The sequence below is a fragment of the Rhinolophus sinicus genome, chromosome 1 (genome assembly GCF_057876585.1).
Source record: "Rhinolophus sinicus isolate RSI-liver-muscle chromosome 1, RSI-T2T, whole genome shotgun sequence".
Lineage (NCBI taxonomy): Eukaryota > Metazoa > Chordata > Mammalia > Chiroptera > Rhinolophidae > Rhinolophus > Rhinolophus sinicus.
Window position 1 is genome coordinate 162,841,229 of NC_142501.1, and position 21,049 is coordinate 162,862,277.

A 21,049-nucleotide genomic window follows, 5' to 3' on the forward strand; every position below is an offset into this window, starting at 1 on the left:
AACCACTGTCGTCATTTATCTGATACTCATTTACCTGTTTTGGTGCAGGGCGTGGTGGTGGAGGTGGATCCTTGATAACCTATCCAAGAAAAAAAAAAAATCAAATGTTAAAAATTTTGGTGGCCTCAGGAACAATCAGTAAGGATTTGTAAAAATAATTAGATTATACCAGAGGATAAGGGGGGTGGGGGGTGGGAGATGAGGGTAAGGGGCATCAAATATATGGTGATAGAAGGAGAATTGACTCTGGGTGGTGAACACACAATGGGATTTATAGATGATGTAATACAGAATTGTACACCTGAAATCTATGTAATTTTACTAACAATTGTCACCCCAATAAATAAATAAAAAATAATAATAATTAGATTAGTAAAATACTATCAAAGATGTCCCCAGTGATCCTTGTCTCCCAATATGTATGCCCCTCCCTTTAAAACTGGGCTTCCCTGTGACTGGCTTTTGACTAACTAGTGTGAGACAGAAGTGGTAGCACATGGGGGCAGCCGGTTAGCTCAGTTGGTTAGAGCGTGGTGCTAATAACACCAAAGTTGCGGGTTCAATCCCCACATGGGCCTCTGTGAGCTGTGCCCTCCTTAAAAAAAAAAAAAAAAAAAAAAAAAAAAAAAACCAAGAAGTGGTACCACATGACTTCTGAGGCTAGGTCAAAAGAAGTTTTTCCACTTCTCCTAACACCCTTGGAGCACTCATTCTGAGGGAAGCCTGCTGTTATATCAGAAGTCCGGCCTCAGACCACCAAGTTATGAGGGAGCCAGGATAACTATGGAGAAGATGGGTGATGAGAAACAGGCGCCTGGCCAGTCATCAGCTGAGGTGCCAGACCTGTGAGAGAAGAATCTCTCTTGGATATACAGGCCTCTTAAACTTTCAGATGACTCCAGCCCAGCTGCCACCTAACTGCAATCACATGAGAAAAAACCAGAGTGAGAAGCTCCCTGTTGAGCCAGTCTTCACAGAACTGTGAAGGCACTAAATTGTTTGAAGACAGGAGGTTGTGGAGTCATTTGTTAGGCAGTACTAGGTAAAAGGACCTCAAGTTCACAAAATTCCGCACATATTCATTCATTTTATCTTTATGATAGAGATATATTAGTAGCTTCATTTTCCAGGTGAATAACAAGAACAAAAACTGTGAAATACCTTGCACAAAGTCTCACCAAGTGGTTCTTCTAATGTCAAAATGCAATCATTTTTCACTTGTTTACAGTATGTCCCCTCAAACAGAGTAGGAACTGGCTAGGAAAATCATCCTGCCATGACTCATTGACTTTTTCATAAAGTGACAATACAAAACTTAGCTTGCTTTGGATGAGACAGATAAGGAAATTAACATACTCTGTTGCCCCAGCTGTTAACCTAGAAACTAACTTTTTAGCCCAGATTCCTTTCCTGTAAATCATTATTAATATGTTCTTTCATGAAATTTTATACAGTTAATTCTTTATGTGAGAGGAATGCAGCCAGAGATCTAATTTAAATGACCTTTGTTGGTACTGGTATATCTGGACTTTCTCACCATCATGTTAGAAACTCATTGACTAAGTGCCAATGACTTTTTTTTTTCTTCTTTTTTTTTTTTTGCCAATGACTTCTGACCATTGAGGTACACATCCAAATCTCTATACTAAAAAAAAAACAAAAAAAAAACCTGTTTCAAAATATAACTGCTTCACTTCATCTAATGTCAAATCATTTCAATTATATTATTAAATTTTCAAAAGTTTAAAATAATAACTCTGAAAAATGAATATCATCAGGGAATTACTATTTAGGTATATTACTATTATCCTGGATACTTTTTTAAAAGACTGCTTGTCTTTTAAAGATATATACTGAAATATTTCCAAGTTAAATGATATGATTCTGATATTTTCACCAAAATAATTTGGGGTGGGGAAGTGAATAGGACTATAGATGAAATAAGATTAGCCATAAATTGAGAATTATTGAAACTGAGTGAAGGAGACATGCAAGATTCATTACTTTAGTCTTTCTCTGTGTGTATGTTTGAAATTTTCCTTAATGAAAGGTTTTTAAATTTTTAATGTTAATGTTTAGAGAACTTACTCTTTTTTATGTATAAAATTTTCATTGTTCTAATTTTAGCTTAGATCTAAATCTCAGGAAAAAACACACAAACAGTAATTACCACCACACATAACTGGACAGTAATTTAGTTTGAATCTCAAACTAACTCATTCTTGTAGCATTCAAGTTTTTGAAATTTGTTATTTCTATTTCACCCTTTACTTAATTCAATTTTATTTTATCAATAAACATAAAAATTGCAGTTCTTTTTAATGATTTTGAAAGATAAAAATCTTTGAATTTTTATAGTTTGCCAAGAAATAAATGCCAGTAGGATTAAAATTTAAAATAACATTGTAGAAAAATAAAATAAAGTTAAGGTTATCAACAATGTTGATAGCAAGATACAGGTGCATTTCCTTGATAAAAACGAAGCACCTCATATCATTATCAACTATATGCCCCAAATCAATCATTGAAAACCAGAGCTATCAACATTTCATACTTAAATAGGATCAAAACCAACCTAAACATCTTCATTTAAAAGTGAACTCTTCTTTCTATCTTTCTTGTGTCTTTCAAGTAAATCACTCTTTCTAGTTACAAGCTCCAAATGTTCACATGTCTATAATATATCCTTTCTTCTAGATAACTTCCCTAAATCATCTACCATATCCAATTCTTTGAAATATTCTCCCTCTTCCATGAATTCCCTCAATTTTCCCAAATCAGGTCAGATTCCCTTCATATGCGTAGATGCCTATTTGTTCTTCCCTAGCATTTATTAGAGTTGATAACTTTTTCTGGGTCCAAAACCAACAACTTCCATGAAGATAGGTTTTACGTATTTGTTCTTCATTGTACTCCCAGTATTTAGTAAAGTTTCTATTTTGTAAGGAAGAAGAAAGGAAGGAGAAAAGGGGAAATTAAGAGGAGAGGAAAGGAGGGAGGTGGGAAAGGTAAAAAAGAGGAGGGAGGGAAATTATTAAAAAGAACTGGAGGGAGGAGGCGAGTAGAAGGGTGGAGGGGAGTGGAAGGGGGGAGGGGAGGAAGAACCAGGGAAGATGGACAGATTCTTTGCATTCCATTCTCACTGTCACTACCTAAAATCATAAACTCAAGATTCTGTGGACTTTAAAAATATGTAGTGCAATATTTTCAACTTCTCCAATGTATTCAACCAAAACTTCAATATTCTGAAACATTCCCACCAAGTTGTTGTCCAACTATGTTTGAACTCCTGCAATAGATAGAAATTCACTACCTCACAATGTAATTCATTCCATTGGCAAGGAGCTCACCTCATTTGAAAAATTTTCTCCCCAAAGAAGCCAAAGCCTCTCTCTCTGTAGTTTCTACTCTTTAGTCCTGATCCTAGGACATGAAAGTAGTATCCCCAACTTTATACCTCCTGCGAATTATTGAACGTCCCCCTCCATGACTCCATTTATTTTTTTAAGGCCATACTCATTATCCTGCGTAGCATCTAGTTTTAGCGTTGATATGGGCAAAATTAATTTAAATTTAAAATCCTTCTATGATCACGGCTGACAAACTCAAAACAAGATAAGGAGAAGTTTCTTTGGATTCTTTCACTTTATGGGACACCCTTTATCTGGTGTCCTAAGCCACAACCTGGAAATCCAAAGCTCCATTTCAGTGCTGAGCCAGCTCTTCTATTCTCATTGTTTAAATATCAAAGCATGGTATAGTTCTGCCCTAACAGCCTGTTTACAAACATCCCTCACATTTATCTCTACTTCAGGCAGACTAAAGATCCCCCTTTGCTTCTCCCAAATAAAATGACCATTTCCCTGCTAAGTCCCATCCAGCCTTCACAGACTAGTCTACCAAGTTATGAGTGCTTTACCTAGAAGTTTTAAAACTTCTACATCTATATGTTGCCGCACCGGGTGAACCGTTCATGGTTCATTAACTTGCATTTCTATGCTTATTTTGGAATTTTTCTATTACCCTTTAAGAATGTAGATTTTTTTTAAGGGGAATAATAATTTCTTCTTCTTTATAAATATCACTAGTGCCTAAGAAAGTGCTATGCAAACAGCATATTTCAAAAAATATGATTGAAAGAGAGTTGAAAGAAATAGCTGAGAACATTCACAAAAGCTCATAGCAACCTCTAAATTTATAAGAAAAATACTGAGGGGGAAAAATTATATATATATATATATATATATATATATATATATATATATATATATATATGAATGATAAACGGATGATTTCCATGAAACTAAAAAATTGCTAATTTCTGAGAAAATGAAGCATCAAATTTCTATTTCAACCAATAAAATCAGAACTAAGAAACTCAATGGCAGATGGAAAGACATAAGACTACCCTAAGTTTCCTCATCTGGGAAATAAATGCAATTAATTGTAGGTCCTTTCCAACATGAAAATTCTAATAGAATGTTTAAAAAACTACATGTTATAGTATTTCCACCAGGACTTTTGCTTCCATGCCTTTCCATAATTAAGTAGGCCATATGTCTAAATGCATGTGTATTCACCTTATTCCAGAAACAAATAAACAAACAAAAACATTAGGGTTTGTTTTTCCAATAACATGTAATTAATCTTACGTATGACTAAATGCATGACTTATTATAAATTTAAATTGATTTTGAAATCCTGGGAGGTATATTTTCTACACTGTTAACAATGGAAATGAAGGCCTTAAAACTCTGCGCAAGTTAAATTTTGATCTGGTAAATTAAGAGACACAACGACCATCACAACAAATAACAACAGCACCTTCAGAAACTGAAGCTCGTGTGTGTGCTATTATTACTATTAACAAGAAGCACCTTTTATTGGTTCTACCATATACCACACACTGTATTTCCCTTATTTTAATAACCCTGTACAGTGACTATGCTTATCTTCTTTTTAAATATAAGGAGAAAGAGGCTCTAACTTCAGTAACTTGCTCAAAGATATACACATAGAAAACATTGGAATTAGGATTCAAACCCAAGACCCAGGTCCATCTATTTCCAAACTCTAACTTCTTCTGCCACATGACATCGTTTTAAAATAAGGTTTAGACTGCAAAAGTAAAGGGTGCAGAAGGAAAGGCTTAAGATTTCTTGAGTAATTGTTACTTGCTAGGATGCCTGGATGAATGGATAAATAAACAGGTAGACAGACAGATATAATTTTTATGATGACTGTGAAATCAGTTATCATTCCCATTTTATCGAGATATAACTTGCTAATTCACATGCCCAACATCACTAACCTGGAAATGATGGGACAAGAAATAAAATGTGTTTTTTTTAATGTTTCAAAATGCTCCCTATTTTCACTCTACCATGCAGCCTCATAAGTAACAAAGAAGGGTGAAAATAATCTGAAGCCATTCGGCCCAAAAGCTAAAAATGGCAAAAAAATCTGTGTCCAACTGATATCCGTACATTTCAGTAAAACCAGCGCAGGAGAAAAGGAAACTTTACTGTTAGTCCAAACACATTAAAAATAACAGTCATGTGAATCCCATTCTTGCATTAAATAGTGCAAGAACACATTCATTTTTGAAATAGATGTATTCATATGCACCATATTTTATGAGAATTTGCAGATTTTAAAAGGCATAATATTGCCTGGTTGCCAGGAATTTTTCCACTTAGCATCCTTTAGCTCTGTATTGAAGATTCTGGAAAACATTTTCACCACTTTATGAACCATATGCAGAATTTGATTCTTCTCCAATTTTTTTTCATTTGTTATTATCATCATCAGGGAGGATTACATCTCATCTACTTAGCTGCTAGAATGAAGATTTCAGTTTGGAGGAGAGCCGACTTCTTCAGGGGAAAAAAAGTTAGCTGCTTCAGGCAACAGTCCCTTTGATCTGCTCATTAACACTTTTCAAATGTTCGAGTGATGTGGGCATTCTTTGCACTAGAAAATGTCAGCACTGGAGCCTGCAGCCAGCTTGATGTAATCATATGTTCTGATATTCAGAAAAGAGTGAAAAGAACTGTCAACAGTGAACTGCCTTGGATTAAAAATGTAAAAAAAAAACAAAAAACAGACACTGTACAACAACTGTAGATCAAGTAGTGTTTCGGAGCTCATTCTTACCAGTGACAAAAACAAATGCTCAATTTGTCAGCGATGTCATCTAAATGCCTAAGAGCCCACAGACAATAGAGAAGTCATTTGTAGTGGTTGCAAAAATTTGTTTAAAATATAGGCAGGTCTTCCTTTCATTCTCATTTCTTTTTTGATAAGATCAGAGAGCAAGTGTAGTTCCTTTCCTCTGAAATGCATAAACACAAATTCTCTTATATTGGTGTTTGGGAAGTCCTTTTGTGAATCTCACAAAATTTGATGCTTTCAAAATATGGTTTGGGTTACCTCATCCTCCCTTTCCTTTCCTATTTGGCAGAATCATCAATGTTCAAAGATTCTTACTTTGAACAAATAAATAACTGATGGGAAGTCTGGACAATAAATAGCATTTAAAATGCCATAAATGAGAACTGGAAAGAAGAGTGTGAGAATTTATTCTACCAGGAGTTAAGTAAAGGTGCTCCTGTCGAGCAAATAAACTAAGACCAGGAAGAGTGTGAAACCCTGTTTTGTAAATGATGCTCTGTTGGAAAACATCACCATGGAAGCAATAAGTACTAACATCACACTCTGTTTCAAGGAGGCAACCAAACATAAATCATTTTAATTAATGGTGCAAGGAAGGCATATTAAAATTTAAATTACTTCTGTTTTATTGTGCATTCCAAAAAAGAAAAAAAAATTGGGCTGCTCTCAAAGTAATTCAATAAAGGCACCAAGAGCCCTCCTTAACAATAGAAAACAAGTGAATATACAAGCATTATTACTATTTAGAAAAAACAGCACAGCTGTTGCTGGCTGAGAAAATGATTCTATAGATCTCCAGTCAGATATATCCTCATCATGAAAGCTCAACTTACTTATAAGCAAACTGGGCTTTAAAAAGATAACTTTTTAAATGGTTTTTAAATGAAGATTTATGAGATCTTTATGTGATGTCTTAAATGCACCAAGGAAAATGAGCTGCAGTATTCCCTGGAGGACAGAGAACTTTGACCAAGGACACTGGAGCAGAGTGAACATTTCTCATTTCCATCATATTCAGATATTTATTTGCAGCTGTAGAACATACTCTAATTGACCATACTCCAGAAAGCCTTTGTTTGCCACCTCATTAGCCTTACATCTGTAATTCTGTGGAGTGTCTGCTTATTCCAAATGATGCAACTATAGGACTGTCATTTCTGCCATCCTGATGCTAAAACAAATCTGCTATAAACTCAACATACCTTCTAAGCTACACAATGATGAAGACATCATTATCTTCTGCTATTTCACTCACGATTCAATACACGATATGTTTATTTTTAATCTTTCTGGTCCCATTTTTTAATTTAAGGAAAAAGGAAGGGTGCTGTGATGTCTTTGTTAGAGAAAAGCAGTTGTAAAAGATGGATGTTAGGATACTCAATAAACAGGATACAGACTCGTTAACAGATGGTGAGAAATAACTTCACACGAAAATGAGAACTTTTCCTCTTCCTCTTACGGGATAGTTTGCAGACTCAACACACTCCTCAATTCACTAATGGTAGTGCCTAAAAATTTCTGCTTTGCATGAGGGCTCTTTTGTTATGATTATTATTAGATAAAGTTCTCTAAATATCATTGGTTTAGATTTCTATCTGTCATGGAAAGCCCAGGCACAGAGAGGATACTATTCTGCAACATTTTACATGATACCATCTCTCTTCCATGCTTGAAAATGCTCATGAAAATGAACTGAAAGATTTAAAATTTTGAAATAGTCTCATATTACAAGCATCTTGGGTGTCCAGATATTCTACTGCAGGGGTTTTTTCCTTAACCATTTTTAATCTATGCCCATCTTTGGCAATCTGGTGAACCTATGGAACCCCTTCTCAGAATAATTAAGCTAAATTAAAATACACAGGACTTAAAGAAACCCAAATAGGTTGAAATATAATTATCAAATGTGTAAAAAAAAAAAATCTGTGATATAGAAATATGTGCTTCTTTATTAATTCATTAAATAATGAACTATAATAGTAGGCCTAGGAACTATCATAAGTTTGAAGTAGTGATACGCGTAAAAGATATTTCAAAAATATCTGAAAGATTATGAATGTGATGTAGGATATCTGTGGTTAATACTGGTGACAAAGTCTTTAGAACTGCTGATACTTCTGTGGACTGTGGCCGACATTCATAAATGATGGAAATGATAAATTTCAGTTAGAAGTAAATATAATTATATTTTTCCATCCAAGTTCATAATCCTCAGCTTCGAAATCCTTGTGGGGGTATGTTAGAAACAACTAGAAAAAAGTTAAATTGCTTCGACTTCAGAGTTTTTTATAGTTAAAATTTCATACCTAATTTTATCTTAGTTCCTATTATATAGAATTACAAAGGCCACATTTCCTATCCTGTATACATTAGAAGGGACACATTTTAAATAAAGTCAATGAAAATCATCCAAGGAACTTAGACTGTATGATGAATCGTCTCATGCACAATACTTCCCCATAGTTGACAGAATTTTGATTAAAACTGGCAACGGTTTACCCTATTTTAAAGTTGTCTTCCAGGTAAAGAGATATGAAGTGTCTCAATTTTAAGGATTGAGATAATTCAAGAAAACGAAGATAAGTGCTTGCTGTACAACATGCCTCGTTTACGATGATGAGTAAAACATACACTACTTGACTTCATGAAATTACCAGATTCTAAAGTGAGAAAAATGTTCAGCAAATACATAAATCGTTTAATCATGATTTCATTTAAGTATCACCAAAAAAGTACCATTTTCTACCCTGGCAGAGTAACTTTTTAAGGGTTGTGGCTAAAATTTTAATATAAAATATTCTAGAGGAGATATTTGTAACTTTGATGTGTTTCTTGTTCCTGATACCAACTTGCTAAGGAGGTATATGTCATAGTTTCACAGAGCATTTAGTTAAATGTTCAAGTTCTTTCCTTGAACTAATAATAATTTCTACCTTTCAGGTGATTCAATAGTTCAGTGTCTAAATATTAATGGAATTATACTCATACTGACTTCTTTTGCAAATTACAAGGCCCCTGAGAAAGTTGTCCGTGGACCCCTGTTGTCTATTAGTTCTAATAACATATATGCCTTGGATACTGCTGAAATTTAGAAACCTGTTTCTTCCAAAAATTCCTTGTCACTCTGAATCAGTAAGCAAATTCAACTTAGAATATAAATCATTATGCATATTTACTTTACCTAAAATAAAACATAATAGTAATTCTAATTTTAAAGAATACATATTTATTTTAATCACCTTAGAACCTTTTGAAGAATATTTCATTGTCTTCCATCTTACAACCTCTTGTACTCCATGAACAGTTTGTGTAATGAGTTTATCTGAAAACATATGAGTAAGAATTCCCCAAATCCATAACCCTAAGCAATGATTCCCAACCCTGAGGAATATAAAAATCATTGTGGGAATGTATTAGTTTCTTAAAGCTGCTATAACAAGTTACCACAGACTTAGTGGCTTCAAACAACAGAAATTAACTGTCCTATAGTTCTGGAGGCCAGAAGTCCGAACTGAATCTTTCAAGGCTAAAATCAAGTATTTGCAGAACCGGTTCCTTCTACTGGCTGCAGGGCTGTATCAGTTCCTTGATTCTTCCAGCATCTGGTAACCGCGAGTATTCCCTGGCTGGTAAGCTGCATCATCCAGTCTCTGCCTCCATGGTCACACTACTTTCCCCGCTTCTGTAGTCTAATCTCCCTCTGTCTCCCTCTTATAAGGACACTTGTAATTGCACTTATGGTAGAACCCACCTAGGTCATCCTGGCTAATCTCCCTACCTCAAGATCCTTAATTTAATCACATCTGCAAAGTCTCTTTTGCCATATAAGATAACATTCAGTTTCCAGGAATTAAGACCTAGATAACTTTAGGGATCATTATTCAGTCTACCACAAGGGTCTTTTCCAAACTGCCGCCATTGGAAATCTGACAGCCATTATTCTAAAAGCCTTTGGTAATGGGGGTGGGGGTGGGGGGAAGGACTGAGAATCACTGTCTAAGATATAAGTAACACTGTCATCTTTGAGTCATTATTAGATATCCATGAAATTTTAATCTCTGAACAATGAATGATTAAATCATTTCATAACCTATTTTCATAAAATATGAGATGATTGAATAAAGAATGTATGACAAATATTGAGGCCTCTGTTCATGGCTTTTTTTTTTTTTTCTAGGTTTTTTTCTATCTTGATAAGAGCTCCTGAGCATGTTACTCCCAAAGAGGTGGATCACAGATACAATCTAAATGAGCCTGAGAACTGACATTTCAGGCTGTTTAGTCATATCTCAGTTGAAAGACTCAATTTAAATCTTAGCCACTAGTACTTAAAGCACATTCAAACAAAAAGAAAGTTGCACAACATGAAGCTGAAATAAATGCATTTCTTTACCCATTAAAAAGTAACATTATTAGTAACACTAGATAGGCAAAGTCAAACTGATCCTTTGTAAGTCAATGCTGCTAAGAAATATTTAACTCCCACATTCTAATTCCAGCATTGCACATATGTAGTCTCTAAATGAAACAAAATAAAATCAATATCCTGCAATTGTACTACAACACCGTCTCTGATACACTCAATCTTCTTTTCACAAGGTTATAGTCTCCTTTGTCCCTCCGTTTCACTTCTCCTCCTCATTTTCTCTAGATCACTCAGCTCCCATGTTATACTCCAACTCTCGACACTTTATTAAGACACTTTGCAACAGTCACATAGAAGGTGCATCCCCTGTCACTGGCTTTCCATTTCAATTCTTGATGGAACTCAGTTGGATACAGATTTAATCTGCACCAGGACCTGACCGCAGAATCACTAACCAAGGAGAAAGCAAAGCTTGTTTCAGGGGATTACACTAATCAAATCTCTGGTGGGTGGCCTCTCATCATCCCTGGGGTGAGTTCAAACTTCCTAAAAGACATAGGTGTCCCTCCCTAATCGGGTTCATGCCTAAATTCCAAGCCATCTTTCACCACTCCCTCTCACTGGCACCCTAGGCCTCCCCAAAGCAGGCCAGAATGACTAGTAGTTCTGCATACATTTCACCTGAAATGTCCCTTGTCAACTGTCAATAATTTATTTATTATTCAAAACTCAGTTTGAAGTCAGCAGCAACTCAGTAAGGTTTCTCTGAAATAGTCCCTTAACTCTGGAAAATGCCTTTTCCTTTGTGTTCTTACTCTACATGGGTTGCTACTGGAGTACTCATGACCCTCTAGTTACACTTTGCCCAAAGTTCTGTGTTTCTGTATTAAAATGTTGAGTTTCCATATCATATTATAACCATTTTCGTACCCGCACCCAGTTCCTAGCACAGTACGGACACATATTATTGGATTGCCAAGGGCTGAACACAGAATGTTGCCTCTACCCTCGCCTGCTTTTAAACCTACTATAGGAATCATTTGCTATGATTTGTTTATCCCTAGATTAAAATATAAGCTCATACTCAGGGCTAGCTGCTCTTTAATCTATATTTCTAAATGTAATATAAAGGTCGTTCTCTCTATTATATAATTCCAGAAATTAGCAAGCATTCATGATGTTTCTGAGGATGGGAAGCCCTCTTGACTTCCTGAAAACACACCTTAAAGGAGTCCCTCGATGCCTGGCATAAAGAAATATACTCCGCAATTTGCAGTCTGCAGAGTCCCAGGGTCAGAACGAATCTGTTCTCATAAACTGATGATTGAATCCTCCCTATAGCACCCAAAATGATGGTAGAGGCTTTATTTGAACACAGCCAGCAACCTCCCAAAGAAGCTCATTTCAGGTTTTGCAAGTATCTTTTTAAAAAAACATACATGTTGGCATTTTTGAGCCCTCTGGTCCATAATAAGTGAAATTGCAAAGTAATGAAGGAAGGATATCCACCACTGCAAAGTTTAAATTTAAAAAAACAAGGAGCACAAATCACCTCAGGGAGCCTTTTTTGCTTTTTAGTTTGCTACTCAAGAATGCTAGCCACCCTAAGATAGTCGTATCTATGATAACCAAGGTTATAGCAGGAAACTGCTTGTGCATACATGGCTATGGCAGGAAACTGATTAGTTCGGCAAAGAGACAGGATGCTTCTCGTCTCTCCTGTTGTTTAACTTAATGCTGTGCCTCCTCCTCAATGCTGTGCTGGGCCAACTGCTCTGAGACAAAAGACTGTAAAGTTGCCTCATGAAAGCAGACTGAAGAACAATTAATAACAAATGCAGGGATAATACAAAGCACTTCCTGATGTTGCAAGGACGCTGAAATCAGTCAGCAACAGTGGTGGGGGGTGGGGGGGAAGCAGTCTAGTAATATTATGTAAGACACTACTGTGTTTTACAGAATACAAGGTTCTATATAATGTGCTGATAAAAGGAATACTATCAAAATAAACAGTAAGTACCCTTTGAAAAAGTGCTTCTTCAGGATAATCTTTTCTATGAAGCTTGAAGAATCCAAATTGGATTGGTTGAAATCTATTGATATTTATTACTCAACATTCCACCCTGTGGTTGGCAGAATTATGGCCCCACAAAGATGTCTACACCCTAATTTCCTGGAACTGTGATAAATTGCCTTACAGAGCAAAAGGTACTTTGCAGATGTGATTATGGTTAAAGACCTTGAGATAGGAGATTATCTTGGATTATTCAAGTGTCTAACCTAATCACATTGTTCCTTAGCACGGGAGGTCCTGTCCCAGAGTCAGAGGGAGAATGGTCAAAGACCCAACACGTTGCTGACTTTGAAGATGGAGGAAGGGCCCAGGAGGCAAAGAGTGTGGGTGGCCTGGAAGCTGGAAAAGGCAAGGGAACAGATAGATTCTCCTCTAGAGCATTGAGAGGAATGTATCCCTGCTGCTACTTTTTAGCCCAGTTTCGCCTCGTGAGAGCCATGCTGGATCTGGGATTACATCATGGTTAGATAATAAATTTGCATTGCTTTATGCCACCAAATGTGTAGCACTTTATTACAAAAGCGATAGAAAATTAATATGTACCCATATTCTTTCAGAGGTTTTACTCAAACACAAAAAGTTACATACTAAAACCAACTGTCCTAATTTCAAAAGTGACCATTTAACAGATACCCTAACATTTGCACATGACTTATTTCTAAAATGTCTTTCTGAGAGGCAAACCAAGAAGATCCTGAAATAGCAGATTTTTCAAAGAGGTAATGAAAAATTCAATGAGCACTGGAAAAAGAGCTTGACAGGTTATCAGCTTCTCCCAATGAATCCAGTAGAAAATGTCATTCAATTTCCTTGAAATTCTTTTGAGTGGAAAACGTTTTATCCCTGTGACTCTCTTACCATCCTCTCCCCTTCTTCCTCCAAACCTGATTTTGAAGTATATTTTTATATTAAGTTTCATAATAAACATTTACTGGCATGCATGTTTTCTAGAATTGATTACAGTGATAAAAACTTAAAATTCAATTTCCTAATTGAAACTTTGTTGTTGTAGAGCAATGTAGCATTGATTAATATTTCAGGCCTTACTCACGTATCACTGGTTTAAAAAAAAAAAAGTAGGGTTTTAAGTCCTTCTTACTCACCACTTTGCAGCAAAGCGGCCAAAACCACCACATCAAACCGATGCCCAAGAGTAGCAGTAACACCAAAATAGCAATGATGGCTGCAATCCCATTAGACTAGAGTAGGAAGAAAACAAAAACGAGGCAGTTAGCAAAGCTTAGGGTCAAATCCCAATACACATTTTTTGTAAGGAAACACCAGAAAATAATAAAGGAAGATGTTATATACCTTTAAATTCTTTAAATTGTGTAAATTCCTTTATACTCTATTTCATAATGTTATTATAAGACAGGTAATAATAAATATAAAATATTCCAAAGTGCTAGAGACTGTTTTAAATCATCTTAAAACAATGTAGGAAAAAAATCACTACTTGGGGTATAGGAATGGTCCCTATGGTCCCTCTATCTTTTGTCTCTGGGAAAGGGTTAGTTTGGTTACAAGCATGGTTAACTAAAGGCAGAATTTAGGCAGAATTTTTCCAGCCTTGTGGGTGAGGGAACACTATGTACTTTATATATTTAATGATAGGGCAGATGAATATCAAAAATCACCAAGCAGGTGACAAACAACAGTGGTTCTTGTCCGCCAATAGTATATACACACACGGATACATGGATGCAATCTCATTCATTCGTGTATCAGAAGACCTGTCATGGCAGCTCAAGCACTAACTCCACAAGAACCACGCTGGTGTCCTTTCACTTCAGAATGAGGAATTCCTCAAATCCTAAGGTCCTGCTCTGGGCTCTTAGTCCAACTCCCTTCATCTAGCAACCATTTACTCATCCTACAAATCTTAGCTGAGGTCACTGCCCCAGGAAGCCTTCCCTGCACTCTTTGACTAGAAGTGCCCCTCGTTACTAAACAATGTATAGTTCTCTGTAGTCTAATCTTTAACACTTATCACAATTTGTACGTTTGTTCGTTTATGGTGAACTGTAATTATTTATTTCATTTTTTTTTTTCTGCCACTATTCACTGTGAGCTCTCAGAAGACAGGGGCCAAATCCAACCCACTTCCCAATGTATCCTCCATGCCTGGCTATTTGTTAAGAGAATGAACTCCAAAGAGATAAAACTGCAAAAAGCCACCAACACAAAGAAAAGTATTCACTGAATTTTCAGTGTAAAGTTTCCCAGGGAACAAGATATCTCTTCCTAACCCATTCTGTGGGATCCACATTAATAATGTTTTGTTTGTCTTAAGGGAAAGAATTCAGGAAAGAAAAATAATAAATCAATATAATGTGTGGGTGAAAATATGGGACTTTATAAGGCAGCTTTTCAGAGCCATTTCCTGTCATTCAAAACAAATAGGAAGTATTAACTCAGGAGTCAGGGCTAGAGCCACATTATTCCCAAGACCTCACAGAGAGAGGTGGTGGTGGAGGGGTGGGGGGGAGCAGAGAACTCACCAGTATCCACCTTGAACGTCATTGTATTAAAAGTATGAAAAAATGGAGACCCTGAGAAACTAAACAACTTGCTTAAAATTAGACCTCTAGACTAACCCACAAAATAAGAAAGACAGTTGTTCCCAAAGCATGAAACTGTGGAAAAGCCATGACTATTTTATCTCTCTTAGAAAACCACTTTGCACATTAACATTGATAAAGCTCTGAATGTTTCTGGAGTAAAGAAGTACAACTCATAGCATCACAGAAACATTGTTTTCTGTTTTTTGTTTTCTCGTAACATTTTCAATATCCTGCAGAACTAGGATTCCCTAGAATCCACTTTGGAAAACATTAGGACTGATCAAAGCTAAGAGACTTTCCCATGTTTAAGCTGCAATGGAAGTAGCATTTAATTAGAACATTTTATAATGAAATTTGAAATCTAATACAAAATAATCTCTATACAAAAGAGATAATAATCTTTATGTAGACAGCTATTTGTAAATAACTGAAAAGAGAAGAGAGGTAGTTTTCAAAAGTATTAGCAAGGAAGTATTAGCAACATACACTTGGTTTAGCTAATTAGAAAAATCTTGTATCATCTGTTAGTATAATATCACAATGAAAAACAAAGAAAAAGACTACCAGATAGTGGCTTGGAAACTGTACCAAAAAAAATCAATTTTCAAAGATATTCATTATTAGCAGACTTTCAGGTTTAATAAATCCATTACAAAATAACTTCTAAAATAATTTTCAGAGCAGCATAGACCATAAAACGTTGTAATTTCAGAAATTTTCAGGAAAAGATTAAGAATCAAATATACATGAACAATTAAAGCTATCCTTTCATTTCCAATTTTGTATCTGGATGGAAGAGGAAATAACCATATTGGCTATTAATGTAGCTGATAGTAGGTTGCAAATTAACCAAAACAGACACCACCAAAGTATCACTTAGAATCCTTGAGCATTTGACTTAATCTATCTTTCAGAAGACAACAAAACTTACTATAAAAACACACATACACATACCCTATCTTCACAGAATGCTACCATTTACTATTAAGCCATTCTTTTTTTTTTCTATTTTTTCTTTTTAACAGTTTTTAATGAAAGCTGTATATAAGATTACTTTATTCCTGCATCTTCTCAATTGTTTCTTCCTTATATTTGCCCTTTTCCTTTCCTACTTGGCGAGACTTGGCTTTCCGTTGAAGAATCTTTCTGTGGTCTTTGTCCAGCTTTAGTCTAGTGATAACCACCTTGCTGGGGTGAATGCCCACATGAACTGTTGTGCCATTCGCCTTTTCCCGCTGCACTCGTTCAATGTAGATGACATATTTCTTCCTGTAAACCTGGACTACTTTGCCAATTTGCTGCCCTTTGTAATGTCCTCGGACAACCTGAACTTCATCATCCTTTCGGATGGGCATGGATCGAACATTGTACTTCTGTCTCAGCTCTTTGGAAAGAGAAGACATAATCTTCCTGCGAATGTGGGAAGGTGCATTGAAATGTCTTTTACGGTTCTTGCTCCGGTCAGAAGTCACAAAGGGGTTGAACTTCATTTTGGCCGCTGGCGCTTCAGCGATGGCCGCAAAAGGGAAGCTAAACCATTCTTAAAGACTTCAAAGATAGTATATGCTATTTACCATAAAGAACTACTTTGAAATATAAGAAGTAAAAAAGACATGTACTTATCTAGCAATTGCTTGATGTAGAGTATTGTAGAATAAAAATATAAGCTCTACATTTGCTTATTGATGTACCTAAACATCTAAAGGGGAGAGAGAGAGAGAGAGAGAGAGAGAGAGAGAGAGAGAGAGAGAGAGAACACTGGGGAAGGGAAGGGAGGGGAGGGGAAGAGGAGAGGGGGAGAGGGGAGGGAGGGGAGGGAGAGGAGGGTGGGGGGGAGGAGAGGAGAGGAGAGACGGATACTTCATAGAAATTTTCTAGGCAAATATCTAAGTTCTCTGAAAACCAAAGGAAACAATTCAAAGCATGTATCAGGCTATTTAGGAAAGTACTCAAAGTATATCTTTCTACAAAGAATTCTAAACATTCATGAAAAAATCATGCAACTCTCCACAGGTTTGATTAAGCTCAGCTCTAAAATCTAGGCAAACAGGACTATAACAGGAAAAGAATGTCAAAGAAATACATAGAAAACTTCAGTATTCTATGGCAGAAATGTCAAATGTATAAAATAATGATCTCCTTCAAATATAAGGTCTTATACAAGATGCCCCCAACCCAAATTGTGACTATTCATGTATGGAATGAATACGATATTCCCCACCAGACCTCTCCTCCATGAGGATCTAGCCATAGATAGCACTTAGGGAAATCACTCACTATTTGGCTGTGCTGTATAACTTTCAAAAACATTCTATGTTCTTTAGATTTCACATATAAGTAAGATCATATGTTATTTATCGTTCTCCATCTGACTTATTTCACTTAGCATAATATCCTCTAGGTCCATCCAATGTCGTTGCAAATGGTAAGATTTCATTCTTCTTTAGAATAAACAAGAAAACTAAACAGAAATAGACTCAGAGATATAGAGAAAAAACTTATGGTTGCTAGATGGGATGGGGGTAGGGATTGGGGAGAAGGTAAAGGGATTAAAAGTACAAATTAGTAGTCCTAATATTGCCACAGGGATATGAAAGACAGTTTGGGGAATGTAATCAATAATGTTGTAAAGATTTGTAGGGTGTCAAATGGACACTTGTCTTATTAGGGAGACCACTTCATGGACTGTGTAGATGCCTGACCACTGCAGTGTACACCTGAAACTGAAGCTGAATAATATTGAATGTCATATATATTTTTTTTTCTAATTTATTTTTCTACGGATATGGAGTACAGCATAGGAAATAGAGTCAATGGAATTGTAACAGCTATATACGATGTCAGAGGGGTAGTAGCTTGGGGGAGGGGTTATCACTGTGTGAGGGGTATAAATGTCTAACTGTTACATTGTTTTGTATGTACATCTAAAACAAACAAAAAAAAAGGTTCTATGAGCCTTTGATTTCCTTTATAGAATCAAACCCTGTGTTCAGAAATAAAGACATGCAACTAGGGGGTGTGAATCTGATAAAACTTTAGTGGTTAGTTTCTTCTTTCTAGGAAGGTGTCATGAGCAGGAAATTCGGAAAATCATACAGACCATAAAGTAGATGGGCTGTCCATGACAGGCAGTTAAAACTCTTGATTTTCCCTGAAAGACTGTCCCTAGTAGGAGCATTGACAAAACACTGTGCATGTCCAGCTGCAAACATGCATTTAGTATGACAATATTATCATCTCTTCCTATTGCAAAGATTTCTCTATAATAAAATTAAAACAAAAATATATACTTTCTAAAGACCCACAGACCTAATCTTTATCATATTTAAGCTAAACATGATGGAAAACAGGTCAGAGGAAGCAAATGTTTAATGCAACCTGACCTTGCTGTAAACGTATGAGAGACCAAGCTCTGGAAGCCTGGTCCCAGACATCGGCTCAGTTAACTGGATACAAATTCAGACTTTCCCAGTTCCTTTGTTTGGATTTGCCAGAGCCATTATCAGAGCATGAAAGACCTCAGGCATGAAAGGGAAATAATTTCATTGTTCACATAACTTTATAAACAAATTAAGGAAAGGTCAAACACATAGACTTCAGTAGTCCTATGAGCAGATACCATGCTGCAAACTAGATTTAAGAGTGAGATGAAACTGGGTATGATGACACAGAGAACACATCATAGGCAGGAACTAAATGCCTCTCCCTTCAGTTTAGGCACGCCTCTCTTTACGTGCTAGAGAGTTATATATATAGGTACCAGAGTGATAATGTTGAACAAGTCTGCAGGAAGCCCTGAACAAATAACTATAAATGTGAGGAGTATGGAAGGAAACTACAAGAGAAACATGTCCAAGTGGGAACTAACCTGGTCTAGGGTTCTAAGAGGCCTCCTTGAGGAAGTATAAGAAAGCCTGAGGGAAGGTGTGGAGCAGAATTGGTGGCTTTTGGCAAGAAAAAGACAAATATGGCTGGAACATAGAGTTTGAGGGGACTTGGTAGCACCTGAAGAAGCTAAAGAAAAGACAGGAAACACAAATTTCTGCAAAGTGGTAATTCTCTTTATTACAAAACGTTTGGTCATTTGTTGGATTACTGTCCATTTGTTGAATGACTTTTCAATTGGCCATTTGTTGGATTAATTCTTTCTAACTGTAGTTTTGAACAAGGACCATTTTCAGATGTCTAAGACAACTGAGGAGTCTTTTGTGAAAGTTAGCTGAGGAGTCCTATCAGAGACTTACCGGTAGTACCCAGATGTTGGTAAAGGCATGAAGCCAAAACTCTTATAAGGGTTAACTGGGGACATACCAAAACCTTGATCTTGATGTGAGAGTAGAAGAAACACATTTTCTAGTCATCCCAGACACATTAAGTTTTTAAACTTCATCTGCATCTAATTTTCTTTCCTTTTCTTTCTTAAGCAAGTTATAAAGTACAATCAAAAACTTGACTCTGTCAAATATAACTGAAGTCTAGTTAAGAGAACCACAGAAGTATAAAAACAAACCAGAGTCACTCCTGTACTTGCAAAATAATTATGGGAAGGAAGGAATCACTCAAAAATTTCAAAATTGCTTGATTACCATGGAATTATCTAGAAAACAATCACAGCAACCACATTCACACAAAACAGACCCAGAAAAGGGGAACTAGGTCCCCACAATTTTATTTCCATGAATTTAGAGTTAGGAAAAGAAAAAAATACTCATGAAATAGGTGACATTTTATTTACTGGATTCTTTTGGAATATTCCATATCAGGAATTAGCACACTATGGCCCAAAGGCCAAATCAACTCATCTATTTCACAAAGACACCCCCCTCCACACACATACACAAGCTAAGAAATGTTTTTTACATTGTTGCATAGCTGAACAAATCAAAAGAAGAATATGTTACATGAAATTCAAATTGCAGTGTTCACAGTTGTGTTGAACCCAGCCACGCCCACTCGTGCACAGAATGTCTATGGCTGCTCCGGCACTACTTGGCAGAGTTGAGTAGCTGTGACAAACACCATACAGCCTCCAAAGCCTGAAATGTTTACTATCTGACCTTTTACAACACCTGTTTTATAAAAATCAGTTTAGGACCTGGTTATAAATGGCAGATTGTGCAAGTGTTTACGCTGGAGGGGGAGGCAGACTTGGGTTCAATTCTCAATTCTAGAATTTACTCAACTGTTTACTTGCTCAGTATGCAAGTAACTTGACCTCCAGAAACTCCAGGTTCTGAGTCCTCCACTCTCTCCGTGACAGTGTGGGCTTTAATCTGCCCACGTTCTGCTCACTGAGTCCCGCACCCCTGCTGAGGGCTGGGTCCACCTAACAGAAGAAGCACCTTCTAACATGTTTGCATACATGTGCACTAACCATATAGGTGGCTCTCAGTTCTTCAGTTTTTTCATCTGTAAAATTAAAGTGAAGCAAGAGCCTACTCTTGAGTTTTGAGTATGACATAAAGTCATAAAGTGCTTAGCCCAGTTCTTTGCACTTAAGACATGTTCGAAAAACATGATCTTGGTATTATTATTCCAAATGAGTCAGAAAAAGAGCAGTGGTTGGGGGCAGGGGGAGACATCTTTAACTGTGTTTTTTAAAGCAGAGACACATTTAGGAGATCTTCTGCAATAGATGAAGAGAAATGACTACCTTAGTACAAACCCTCCTCAGGCTCTAATTTGAGATCTCTTAAATTTAAACTTTAGTTTCCCCCACTTTTAAACTAGATTTTTAGCTACTTTCATTCATTCATTGAACAAATAATTTTGGCACACAAGCCCTGTGTAAGGACCAGACACTGGGAGTGGGACAACAGGCAAGACAGAAGCCCCACCATTACTGACTCAAGACTGCTGAGAAAGGCC

At 36.4% G+C, this 21,049-nt stretch overlaps 1 protein-coding gene and 1 pseudogene across 1 annotated transcript in view; both read right to left on the reverse strand.

Annotated features, from left to right (window-relative positions):
* The window catches only part of ANTXR2 (ANTXR cell adhesion molecule 2), a 141,274-nt gene that overhangs the window by 61,326 nt on the left and 58,899 nt on the right, over positions 1-21,049 (reverse strand). The window contains exons 12-13 of the mRNA XM_019720146.3: positions 13,721-13,816; positions 35-79 (exon numbers count right to left, since the gene is read on the reverse strand). Coding sequence (XP_019575705.1) covers positions 35-79; positions 13,721-13,816 — 141 coding nt within the window. The remainder of the gene's footprint in view (positions 1-34; positions 80-13,720; positions 13,817-21,049) is intronic.
* LOC109439975 (large ribosomal subunit protein uL24 pseudogene) lies at positions 16,174-16,705 on the reverse strand (annotated as a pseudogene).